Below are 13,186 nucleotides of genomic sequence, written 5' to 3' on the forward strand. Positions count from 1 at the left end.
ACCACTCGTTACAACCGAGGTATGCAGCAAAGCATTTGTGAAGCCACAACACGCACAACCTTGAGGCGGATGGGCTACAACAGCAGAAGACCCCACCAGGTACCACTCATCTCCACTACAAATAGGAAAAAGAGGCTACAATTTGCACGAGCTCACCAAAATTGGACAGTTGAAGACTGGAAAAATGTTGCCTGGTCTGATGAGTCTCGATTTCTGTTGAGACATTCAAATGGTAGAGTCAGAATTTGGCGTAAACAGAATGAGAACATGGATCCATCATACCTTGTTACCACTGTGCAGGCTGGTGGTGGTGGTGTAATGGTGTGGGGGATGTTTTCTTGGCACACTTTAGGCCCCATTTAAACGATGCCAATTGGGCATCGTTTAAATGCCACGGCCTACCTGAGCATTGTTTCTGATCATGTCCATCCCTTTATGACCACCATGTACCCATCCTCTGATGGCTACTTCCAGCAGGATAATGCACCATGTCACAAAGCTCGAATCATTTCAAATTGGTTTCTTGAACATGACAATGAGTTCACTGTACTAAAATGGCCCCCACAGTCACCAGATCTCAACCCAATAGAGCATCCTTGGGATGTGGTGGAACGGGAGCTTCGTGCCCTGGATGTGCATCCCACAAATCTCCATCAACTGCAAGATGCTATCCTATCAATATGGGCCAACATTTCTAAAGAATGCTTTCAGCACCTTGTTGAATCAATGCCACGTAGAATTAAGGCAGTTCTGAAGGTGAAAGGGGGTCAAACACCGTATTAGTATGGTGTTCCTAATAATCCTTTAGGTGAGTGTATATTGTTCAAGGTGAAGTTCAAATTTGCCTTAGAAATAAAAATCCGTCGTTTAATAGCATCGACTATCATTTTGTGCTTTATTTTTTTAAGGTGCCTGTTGGTTCCGTGTCCGTTTCGGTACTGGCACCGTTTTTAAAGTAATGTTTTAGGGGAAAAAAAACCCAAACGATACACGATCCGAATTCTAACATCATCCTAAAATGGACAGCAAAGAAGATTAAAACTGCAATCAAAACAGATACTAATTATATCTCCCAGACGATTAAACTCAAGCAAACAAGTAAAACCACTCCCAGAGTTTGTTGGAGTGTATAACTTCATCTGTGATAAAGAGAAAACACTCCTTCCACAAAGATGTTTTTGGAAACCGTCCCTTGAGGTTATTGTGCATCGAGTGGCTTCTCATCTAATTGCATTACAACTGACTCGCCGCTAGTCCGCGCTGTTGCTGACTTTATGACTCTAGGGTCTGCAGTCTTCCGGTGCGTCCGACCGGTTTGGTCTAACTTTTGGCCATTAACGAACAAACGGGACAGTAAATACAGAAAGTTGTGTGGATGGAAGACGGGGATTTCCTCGGTGAACAACATAAACGCGAGTTTGAGAGCCAATGTTTGATGCTGCTTGTGCTCTCTCCTTAATTCGGGATAGGGGCGTCGCTTGTGAGTCAAACAAGTACTGCAACTCGCTAGCTTGCTAGAAATGCCATGTTGGAATATTTTCTGCATGAATCGGACCGGAAATACGTTACTCTGAAATTAGCCTACTACAGCAAATCTTTAGCCCACACTACAGCACCAGGAAATGTGGACAAGAAACTGTGAAGCTGAAACAGAAAACAAATTGCAACTCCAGGAGAATATACTGCATGGGATTTACACGTAATAGGTGGAGCTCGCATATTTCAAGGAATGCGCTGCCGATCTAAAGTCACATTACATGGAAGCTTTGTGTTAGGCGTGACGGTATCGGTTAAGTGACCTTATAACTTCCCTATCATTTTGGTTTCCACTCTATCGTGTTTAATCATTAACGACGAGTGGTTTATTTCCTCGTTTACCATTTCTAATGGGAGTGTGCTTAATAGGAAGAACAGTACTACCGTGGCCCCTTCTTCATACCGAGGTGTACATTACCCTTCCTTATACTTTCACATTGTTTTTCATAGTTTTTTTGCCCTGTTTTCAACACAACAAAAATGTTTCATCTGAATGTTGTAAAAATTAAACTTATTTAATAAAATTTTTTTTCTTCAAATTATTTTTACAACAATTCATACAATTACAAACTGGTCGACAGCCTAGTTTAAAAACAAATATCTTAATTTTCACCTGACATTCAGCGGAAGAAAGGGAATCCATGGGGTGCCACCTGGTACAAACAACATGTACAAGGTACAAACAACATTGGTGTACCCTCACTGGTACAGTACAAGTTATATTTACCTACAGGGTACAGCCCCAATGACAAGCAAAGGTACAAATCGGTACCTTCTTTTTTTCTGACAGTGTAAAACATTTTTGTGTAGCTCCAGGCTTCCAGTCTACTGCTCCTATTCTCGAGCACATGTCACTCATCCGGAACCAAGAGAAGGACACGCAAAGCAGCGGAGGGGGTCCTGTGCCTTCCCCACGGTCACAGGATGGTACACGTCCTCTTCTTGCACCTCTGCTTTGCCTTTCGCTTGGCTGCCAGCGCCAGCTTCGTAGCCTCCAGGAAAATGTCCTCCACGTTCTCCCGGTACTTGGCAGAGCACTCAAAATACAGTTCGGCGTTGATCTGCTCCCGCACCTCCTGACCCTGTGTAGATGAGAGAGCGGGTTGGTGGCTGCGCAGCACTGTCCTGGATGCTGAGAAGACTATGGTGTCACTGCTATGAACACAGCAGTGGCAGGAGTGATTATAAGGTGACTGGTGGGAAGATCTACTTTAGCACTATAGCACTTTTCCCATTAAAACAATATAGTGGCTGGATAGAATCACAGGACACAGACAGTTACAAAACACAGCTTTTAGGGACATCTGTTAATCTAACAGTGTGCTCCCAGACTGAGGTAAGAAACCAGAAGGCTTTGAGTAGAGGTAGAACATGCAAACTCTAGCTTGCATGAACAGGGCTTATGTACCTGAAGATAAGTGATAGGAGCCTGATCTAAGGCCTTGAGCTTCCTGGTTTTCTCCTTGTCCTTCCTCAGGTCAATCTTGCAGCCAATCAGGATGAAGGGCACACCTTTGCAGAAGTGGTTTACTTCTGGGTACCACTGTGATTGGGTGAGATAAGAGTGTCAAATCCAAGAGATACAGCTGAAAGCATAGGTAGGAGTGTCGCTAATGGTGATGGTCTTTTTTTTGTACATCCATCTAATATCCATGTTTTTAATAAAGAAGCTTTCATACCAAACCTTTGTGAAAATATGCATATTGTATAATCCTTGCGTGCTGAATATGTATATATTTTTCAAAGCATCTGCTGTTGTCCAACATGGTCCCATCTGTCTTTGCACTACTGTTTGTCCTGTGACACGATGTCCTACCCCACAACGGTACAAGAATTTTACCGTGTTCCTCGGAATACATGTGACAATTGAAATCTGAAACTTTATTTTTTAAAACTGTGTAGTCGGGCATTGTAGTCCATGTGCTCACTTATCACCTACAGCTGATAAGTTCTGATTTGGAAAAACGTGACATTTTCGTAATCTCCCCCCTTAAAAGGTATGGCAGTAAAGGCATCTGTGTGCATGGCTGGAAATGACAGGGAGGAGGGGGGGGGGGGGGGGGTTGTAATGCCCTCAATGATCAAAACCAGCCTCCCACAAATAATCAATAAATGGGTGAAGACCTCAACCACCCCATCATGTTTACCCCAAGGTTACGCCCTTGTCTCTGTGCCATGTGGCTAACACCATACTGGATACGTGTTCCTGTTTTTGTGGAGTGTGCCGGGTGATTGGTTGGCATCTGGTAAGAATGTGGTTCCCCCACATCATAATGTACCTTCAGATGGGATACTTAACAAGATCAATATAGCCCGGAATCTGACTTTGAATTTATGCTCTGAAAAACTATATCCCACAATGCATCTCATGCCACTTTGTATTATAATGATCAGCTTGGTGCAGCATTCCAATGGGGTGATGCAAGGCTGTTTAGTCACAAAACATTCAATCGGGGTGAGAGAAATAGCCTTTACCTTGCTCAATACATTGTCAAAACTGGTGGGGTTGGTGACGTCATAGCAGATGAGCACCACACTCGCGTTCTGGTAGGAAAGAGGCCTCAGGCGATCATAGTCATCTTGTCCTGGAACACAAACACTCACAATGAGTTAACTGTCTGGTTTGTGCCGTAAAGATTTTCTGAAAGTGCTGTGCAACCACCCAGCCCCAGGACACTTCAGGTTGCGGAATGACACATAGGTGACGTGTCTGATAATACCGAAGATCTACAGCAGCTCTACTGCATACATTTCTACCAGATAGCATATTTATGTACATGCAAACACATTAAGAAGTTGGGGTGTTGAGTGGCTTTGTGGGCTGGGACTCTATACCCGTACTCGGAAGGTCACTGGTTCAAATCCCATGGCCAGCACAGCATGCCACCATTGGGCCTCTGAGCAAGGACCAAGGATTGCAATTGCCCCAGGGGCTCTGGACATTGTCTGAATGATGCCTGTGACCCAAAAGCTTGCTGTCTGTGTGGTTCCTGGAGAGCAATATAGGGTTTATGCAAAGACATTTTCCCCGGGGGGGGGGGGGGGGGGGGTGACAAAAATATCACTATTCTAAAGGAAGTCTTTGTATGGCTATCAGTGATTTCAATTGTGCCAGATGTGGGGGCCCCAGCATCCCGGGGACAGCCGGGCTGTCGAGCTCTCAGGACTCTCCACGCTGCAGTGCCGACACTTCTCAGAGATTGGAGCGATTAACAAAACACATCCAGTCAATGGCAGTTTTGCTGGCAAAACACTTCAGAGGTCAGAGGAGAACGGCCAGAATCATTTAGAGTAACAGGAAAACCACAAGTGCAAAAATATCAGCTCAGTACATGCATGGTGTGCAGAAAGGCATTTCTGGATGTACGATCCGTCAGCCTTTCTGGTTCTGGAGCAAAACGGGGTCATTCCTGGTGCTGAGGAGACCGTGTGCGCCCGTGTGCTCTGCCCGACCAATTCTGAGGTGCGACGCTATCATGAGACAAACTTTTCTGCCCCTTTCACAAACTGCGGGGATTTAAATCATCAGGTGGCTTTGGTGTACATTTTCTTTGCCGGTCCCACATGTCACAGTGAAAACCTTAAATAACCCCCATCACGCAAAAACAAGCAAGAGAGCTTGTTTAAAGTTTTTTCCACGGTATCTTTAGACATCGTGAGGCGAGTTAAAACTGAAGCACGATGATAACGTAAAGAAACCCACTTCCTTAGCCAGGCTTCCTCTTCCTGTAGCAATGAACGCCATTGCTGCATTGGCGTCGGAGATAATCGGCTGTACTTAGGCCCGCTTTGAGGCCAGAGCTCCACTCTTGTCTTAAACCCCAATACCTCTTGCTATCTAAGGATGTTATTTTTTAACATCCTGTTTAGCAGAAATGGTTATTTGACAGTTGACCAGTCTTTAACATCAACCCTTTATAAAATAAAAATAAAAAATTGCAAGTCCATGTAACAGACTGGCTGTCAACTGATGCCCTGTGCTGCACTGGATTGGCTCTGGGTTTTTACCATGATCCTGCATTAGAAGAAGGAGAGGATGGAAGTATAATTTGATACGTGATTATATTTAGCTACCTGCTATGACAAGCAAGGTTATACGAGTCTGCCTTCCCTAGCTAAGAATCTGTGCTGAAACATCCACCCTTGAACCAGGACTGTTTCCAAACTTTGGTAGCTCCTGGATACAGTTTGACAAAGAGATCAAAAACACATCAAAAAGTCCGGCCTACTTTAACACAAGTCTGAACAATCGTTAGCCTGTCTCACCGCATATGACACGACTAACACATTTTTAAATTTCGCTCTTACATCTCATGTTGAATTCACTACAGCAGTTTCCTAAGAACTGTAGTTGCTTGCTCATTCGATAAATAAGCAGTATTGTGATGAGGCATAAGTACTGTTGCGGTTGCTGAAACATTTAGATTTTTGTTTTCTTTTTCTGTGCTGGTTGGATACTCGACATGGGCACATAACGGCATAATTGTATAATACCAATGCTGCCTATTCTGTTCTGGTCTGTTTTTTTTTCTGTTTACATGAAAATTCAATGAAAATCCAATAAAAAGTTGAATTACAAAAAAAAAAAAAAAAGCAGTATTTACCCATTGCGGTGACACATTGCAAAAAAAAAAAAAGGATGGTTCTTGAAAGATTGGCTATCTATGTTAAAAGTTGTTTTTCTGTTTTGTTGAGCAGAAACGAAGACAACTCATCTGTCACCACATCCTTTGTTGCCATGGCAGCTGGTTCCTCTACCGAGAGTGAATTCCAGTGTCCTGGTGTGCATGTGCTACGAGTCCATGCACAGGGGTGAACTTTCTGAAGGGGTGATGCATGTAGTGACCTATTATCAGATGGTGTTTAGCATCTTGAATACGTTGATGTGAATCTTTCATCTTCAGATGTCCAGCAAGCTTTTATAAAAAGGTATTAGACAACCCAGGAACGGAAGATCAGAGACAGATTTCTGCTCAATCCCATGCTTACCATCAGGGGTCATCAAACTGATCCTGAGGACTCCTTTTTCTGGGTTCTGTTCCACCTTATTTAAACATGGTTAAAGAGGAATGGTAGTCTACCCATGGCAACCGCTAGCAGTTACCAGCTACCAACTATACTCTTTAAGTCCCCTTTCATACTTTTTACTGTTATGTGAACAAATAAAAGTGAAATGTGTCACCTTGATTTTAGTTCTTGCACTCTCAGAAAAAAGGGTAAAAACTTGTACCTTAGCCTGTCACTGGGGCTGTCCCCTGCCAATTGTACCCTTAGCTGCAGATAAATGTACTTTTTAAGGCACAAAAATGGACTCTGAGGAACATTTTATACCATTGATGGTATATTTATGCTGTTTGTACCTTTGGGACCACATATGGCACAATTGAAATCACTGATAGCCATCTTACAAATAAGTCAATAATCTTTCAAATAAGTTTTTGTTTGTTTTTTTTCAGCCTGTGCTTTTATTTAATATGGGTACAAACTGAGCTCTTGGACACGCTGAGATGTTGGAGGTCAATGGGACATTTGCCCCCCTCCCCCATCCATCCGGTAAGTAATCGGTGTGTTGACAGGGAGACGCTGGGCAGCCTGGAGTGTGGTTTGTCAGGGGTCGTCGTGGGGACTCACCTGCGGTGTCATAGAGGTGCAGCAGGATCTCCTTCCCTCCGTATGTCACGGTCGTGGCGTATTTCTCAAACACGGATGGAGCGTATTTCTGCAATGACCCAGATCATTAGCAAAATGATTACTTCTGTCCGGGAAGCAATGTCCTGGTGATGACATATATCTACGTGGCAATGCCCAGCCCAGCATATTTGCAGAGAATTACACTGTGAGACAAATAAAGTCAAAGAGGGTACAATGACCTTAATTACAGCAAAACCACCACCAAAGGCATTAAATACTTGCCTACTTTTATTGTCAAAGTGCTACATATGGTTGAAATCATCTTACTGATGCCAGATGTTTTTAAGAGATTTGCTCTTGAGAGACAACTAACTTTAGGTGTATTGAGCCCTGTGACCTTTGAGACTTGTTCGTTTTTTGACTCCTATGCAGAGTATTTGCCAAACCAAGATAATGTGAACAGAACACAAATGTGTGGGGTAACACAAAGGAGCAAATGATGCTTGTTGGGGAAATAGTTGTATCTTCAATACCATGGAGTAGAGTTCAGGCTGTATAAACAGGCCTGTAGAAGATTACTTACTTTTGGTTTAAAGTACAAATAGCAAGGGGGTAACAACCATATATACAACATACATGAACAGCTTTAACTTAAGCGCAAGATCACAGAAAGTTATTCCACGTGCCAAAATGATCTGGACAACCTCATAAATGAGCTAGCAAGTTGTAGTGAAGCACAAAACCACTTAGGTGTTGCCATGACAACTTGAAAAGGTCACTTCAAGTTTTCGGTTTTACTGTTGCCAAATTCTTTGCACATTAATCATCTGCTCTTCCCACCCACCCTGTAAAATATGTCCGTGAAGAATCCAGCTATTGAACCCAAAAGTATTTTGTATGTCTTATGAAAGCTTTTGACAACTTTTAAATTCAGTTAAGCCAATTTCCTCTGGGAGATAAAATAGTAATAAAAGAACAATGTCTTATGCAATAGCCGATTGCTGACTTTTGCAATACATTGCCTAAATTTCAAACGTTTGAAATTTCATGCATTTTAAAAAGCTAGCATAGGATTTACAAGTATGAGGCTTGTCACATAAAATAAAAAATAGATATCTTGTGATACATTATAATACATTTAATTGGTGCTTACATTTAAAAAAATGCTGTTTGTGTCATGGAAATACATATGAGAATTACAGGTATGAAAGTTACTGCAATATTATTTTTGATTTCAATAAACATGTATTATGCAATACTACATTCTTTCTGAAAAAAAAGACCAGTCAAATACAGAGATGCCTGGCACTCTGCGGGATAGATACAACATCCGCTGTTTAAAAGCCACAGGACAGATCAAACAAGATGAAGACTTATAAGACATCCATGTTTTTTCTTGGTTTGTATGTTCTATCTTCACATTGTGGATCTACATGAAAAACTATTAAAACATGTTTCAGTGAAATAAGGATACTGCTTAAGCAGCATATAAATGCAATATAAGATCTGAAAAACCATGATTAAAAAATGAATGTGGATAATTAAAGTTACTATGCAAAATATACAGAATTTACATATATATGAATAAAAAAACATTTAAATCTACATATTTAATTCCACATTTTTATTCAATTTCACTTAAATTTTGAGGTCAAAATTCAATTGTTGTTTCACCACAAAAAAAATGACTTTGTGTCTAATTACTGAGTTTAAATGGGTTTCATTTTTGGACATGAAAAGCAGCACTCTCTTATAAAGATGGCGATAAGATATTTTTGACGCTGATGAAACAAGCCACAACCTGGAACTGCTGCACACCTGTTTTTTATGTCTCATAAATGAACAACTCTTCAAATTATGACACGTTAATACAATTTCAGCCATTGTCGAATGGTGAACCGTACAGCCGCATTTGCTGTTATCAAGATCGTGAGGAGAGTCGGCAAACATTACAGATGCAGCCTAACCAGCTGCCAGAGCAGAAATCCTCTGGCTGCTTGGACAGACCTACCTCTGGAAAGTCCCCTTTGGCGTAGACCATGAGGAGGGAGGTCTTTCCACTGGCCCCATCCCCCACAATCACAATCTTCAGCTCCTCCACGTGGACCCCCCCCTTGCCGCCGACTGCAGAGCCATTCTCTGCCATGATGGTGTTAAGCAGCTAAAGCTGGTGGAATGCTGGGAAGAGGTCCAGGTGTGATCACTTCACCCGCCGGTAAGCTAGGCGTCCGGCTGCTGGAGCCTCCGTCATGGAAGAGGGGACTCTGGCGAAACGCGCAAGAGGATCCTCTGGACAGGGCAACACGGTGTTCTGCTGCTGTCAGGTAGATGGAGCATAATCCTGACAGCCGTCCCACCCCTGAGCTTCAGTTTCTCACAATGTGGAACTCTACTTCCTCTAAGTCTGTCCGGAAGCCCTTGCGCGGTGAGGCCTTCCGTGGTCTCACACTTACGTGAACACGGTTGCACGCCCTACTCACCCCGCATACCTTATTCAGAAGGTCTGTCTCACTATCTGGCAGAAAACAGGTGCTGCTTCTGCTCCAGAAGGTACCCCCCAACACACACCTCAACACCTCCCTCTCTGTCAACCCCAGCATCATGCACACTGGCCAGAATGTGGACCGAAAAACAGGAGTGGGTCTCCCACAGCCCGCCTCTCACTTCCCCTCCACATCTGCACGCCACGCTTACAGACAAACACCACTGCTTAGCATTTTACACTTTAGAGGGGAAGACATTGTTTCATCAGCACTCAAAGATGGAAATCAATCTAGTATATATTGTTATCTAGCCAATAATGTTTATACTGTATGAAGGACATTATTTTCATTTTCCAAGAGCTATTATAATAATAAAAATGCCTGGTGCAAGAGCATCACAATAAGCAAAAGATGAATTTATAAAGCCCCCCCCGTCTTTCTGTTCCTGGGGGCAAAATATGTGCACAAATGTGCTTCACAGGGAGACAGAGACAGAAACAGGACAAGCATGTAATAAAGACCATTGGCGCTTCAATGCCACCTAGAGGAATGACATCATCAAGATCACATGGAGTCAGTTTGGCAAAATAAAAACTTTATTATCACTCCAAAATGAACAAAAATGCTGACGGTACAAAAGAAAAGACTGAGCCATTAAACTAATCTAATGCTTTCGGTTCAAACACAGAAATATAGTAGGACAGGAGTGCGAAAACACCGACATTAAAATAAGTAATAAAATACCAAAAGACAAAAACGTTGTGGGCACTAAGAGTTTTCACGTGTTCGTATTATATACATGAAGATAAGCAGGTTTGGACTACTAGAAAGAATATATCATTCACTCTGTGTAGTGTAGGAAATTAAACATAAACTTTTCCATAGTCTGTATTGACAGATCAGAAGTTGTGTCATGTAAATAACAAATGCATTTCAGAAACGCGCTACCACTATTAACCTGATACTGAGAGCTAGCAGGCCGAACACCATTTACAAGTCAGGTCGCCATTTTGACACCCACCATCGAACTGTTTACAATGAATCGAGCAGTTACTTCCAATTTAAAGCTATAAATATTAACAGGTGGCCATTTATGATTCCGATCCCGGCAACGTTCACCAACACTTAATTAATCTTGTACAGGGACAGAAACCATGGAAGCAGAACTCGATGAGACGCCCAGGTTTAAATCCACATGAAGCTTGAGACTTGCATGGTTTCCTTTCTCTTTCAAGACTCTATTTCTGCGATCATCCTCAAATGACTGGTGCCCTCAGGTCCGTTACATAGTTTATGTTTCGTTTCGTTCATGATTCAATTACAGATTATCACTGGGCCACATGACCAAGTCTATACGTTTTACTGCAAAGAGCCAAATACCATATTACTCAATAGTGTTGTTTGCTTTTCCGTGTGTTTACCAGTAACCCGCTTAGGATCAAACCTCCGGGCAAAGTCACTCCCACAGTAACCAGTGAAACCGACCACTCACCACCACTGGTTAAACCGGTATTCCGAGGTATTTGCGTGACAACGTAAAACCAGTTCCTAACATAGTCGCATGTGGATCACATTTAGAACATAAAATATGTGGATATTTCACGTCGTTTACGTACTAATGCTTTTCACAATGGAGTTGGCTACCGGCCAATTTGAAGCACGATCTAGAAGGTTTATTTACTCATCTTAGAGTCAATATATAAATTAAACGTAAAAAATGCATAAAAATAACAACCAACGGCATTTCCCGTAGCAGGGAAATTAATGTGTTATGAAAAGATACTGTAAATGCTTAAGGTATATCAATTGTACTTTATTCCGATTGCAGCAAAGTTTCTATTTAAGTAACAATTGTGCAGGTTGGGAAGACCAAGTTTAACATTATTTGATAATAGCCATTTATTAAAATATTACGTCGACTTGATGTTTGTTAATAACGCAATGCTTATGTTACTGGCTTATGACCTGATGTCCTAAGATCCTGATTGAGTTGTAATCTAAAAAAAAAACGGGTTGGAAATAATTTATATATAAATCAGAATAAAAAATAAACATGTATTGATAATTTACGTAGGGTACATATAACTGGTTGGACATTTATGATTAGTTTAACAGAAGCATTAAGAGTGTACGTCGTTTTGGAGGCCTTACATACCTTTTGTTTCTGAAAGTAAATTGTATTGTACCTTTAAGCGGTTGTCAGAAATTTTCTGTACCTTTCGAGCTGGTTCACGCCAAAGCGTGGTTACCTTTGCGAAGACAAAATGGACGGATAACAAAAACTTGAATTGTAGCCTATTATGTATTATGGCCCTTGAGCTATTATTGTATAATTTTATTCTCAGCCAGACTGTACTCTATTACCTATTTAAACACACAGTAAAGGTGCTTTTTTCTCTCTCTCAACAGCCGTTCGTTTGATTCGACAATCATACAATGTACATTTAAATTCATTGTGACGTCGCAAATATTAAATAAGCAGAATTCCGGCAGTTTCGTGCTGGAGTGACAAAGAAACTGTTTAAGGCATATTTTAAATCCCACAGAATTCAGACAATACACAGTGCTGACCTTGTGACCCGTCGTCGCGAATTATGTGGTAGACATGGTCCTAAAAGGCTAGTTAGGGGGCCGGTAGCTCGTTGAAATTTTTGCACCGCGTCCACGCTTGTGAATGTTAAGGAGCAGTCAATGCGCTCGAGGAAAGGAAGGAAAAAGGCGTCTTCTTTTGAGATAAAAATGCACAGGAGAAGGACTCCTCGGACGCTAGAGCCGCTATGCGAAGCGCTGATCCCGGCCTCCTGGTCTGATGACCGTCACACAGTAATGTCCTGCCGCCGACAGACAAAGGGTGTTTTGTAGGAAGCGCCAGAGAATTCCTGCTCTGTTCATTACCCGCCCCTGTTCTGGGACATGAGCCAAAACCCTGTAACTTGCTGACAACAAAGAAAGGAAATTTGTACGTTCTTCATGTGTTAAATGTATATACCGCATGTAATTAAATTGATGATGAAATTAAACTTTCGATTAGTCATTACATCTCAGGCTTTTACATCTGCTCTTTATCTAATAGCCAAAGTAAAAAGAATATTTAAAGATTAACTGAACTTGCACACATCATAAAGCTATTTACGTCCACTGAATATAAAACAACGCCCCCCTCCCGCCACACTAACCGATGAAAATCACCTGAAGCTGCTTTGGCGTAAACACACAGACACACAAAGGAAAATTTCCAGATTTTTTTTTTTTTTGTATATTGGGTAGATAAAATCTTGCGTTTCTGACATCTGTGAAAGTCTTCTTTGTTGCTGGAGAAATACGTCGAATCTCGGCATCAAATATTCTTAGAACGGGGGGGAAAAGAAAGGAGCCAGCAGAAGCATCGGTCTGCATATTCCCCTTTGCGCAGACTGCTCGAGCCGCCGCGCCGCGCGTCTGACATTACTTTTGCGACCATATATGGTGCGGTGGCGCGCGGCGAGCTGCGACGTGGCCGAGCGCGGCTGGCGTGCGGCCAGACTCTCAGATTACTG

General features: G+C 42.1%; 1 protein-coding gene across 1 annotated transcript; it reads right to left on the minus strand.

The window, feature by feature from the left end:
* Positions 1–2,032: 2,032 nt before the first annotated feature.
* LOC111842207 (rho-related GTP-binding protein RhoF-like) lies at positions 2,033–13,184 on the minus strand. Its single transcript, XM_023808594.2, has 5 exons — positions 9,179–13,184; positions 7,168–7,255; positions 4,012–4,121; positions 2,945–3,079; positions 2,033–2,618 (listed from the first exon to the last, which is right to left on the minus strand). Exons 1-5 carry the CDS (start codon positions 9,311–9,313, stop codon positions 2,454–2,456), a joined length of 633 nt encoding a protein of 210 aa, XP_023664362.2. The 5' UTR covers positions 9,314–13,184; the 3' UTR covers positions 2,033–2,453.
* Positions 13,185–13,186: the final 2 nt, after the last annotated feature.

The sequence above is a fragment of the Paramormyrops kingsleyae genome, chromosome 7 (assembly GCF_048594095.1).
Source record: "Paramormyrops kingsleyae isolate MSU_618 chromosome 7, PKINGS_0.4, whole genome shotgun sequence".
In the NCBI taxonomy this organism is placed as follows: domain Eukaryota; kingdom Metazoa; phylum Chordata; class Actinopteri; order Osteoglossiformes; family Mormyridae; genus Paramormyrops; species Paramormyrops kingsleyae.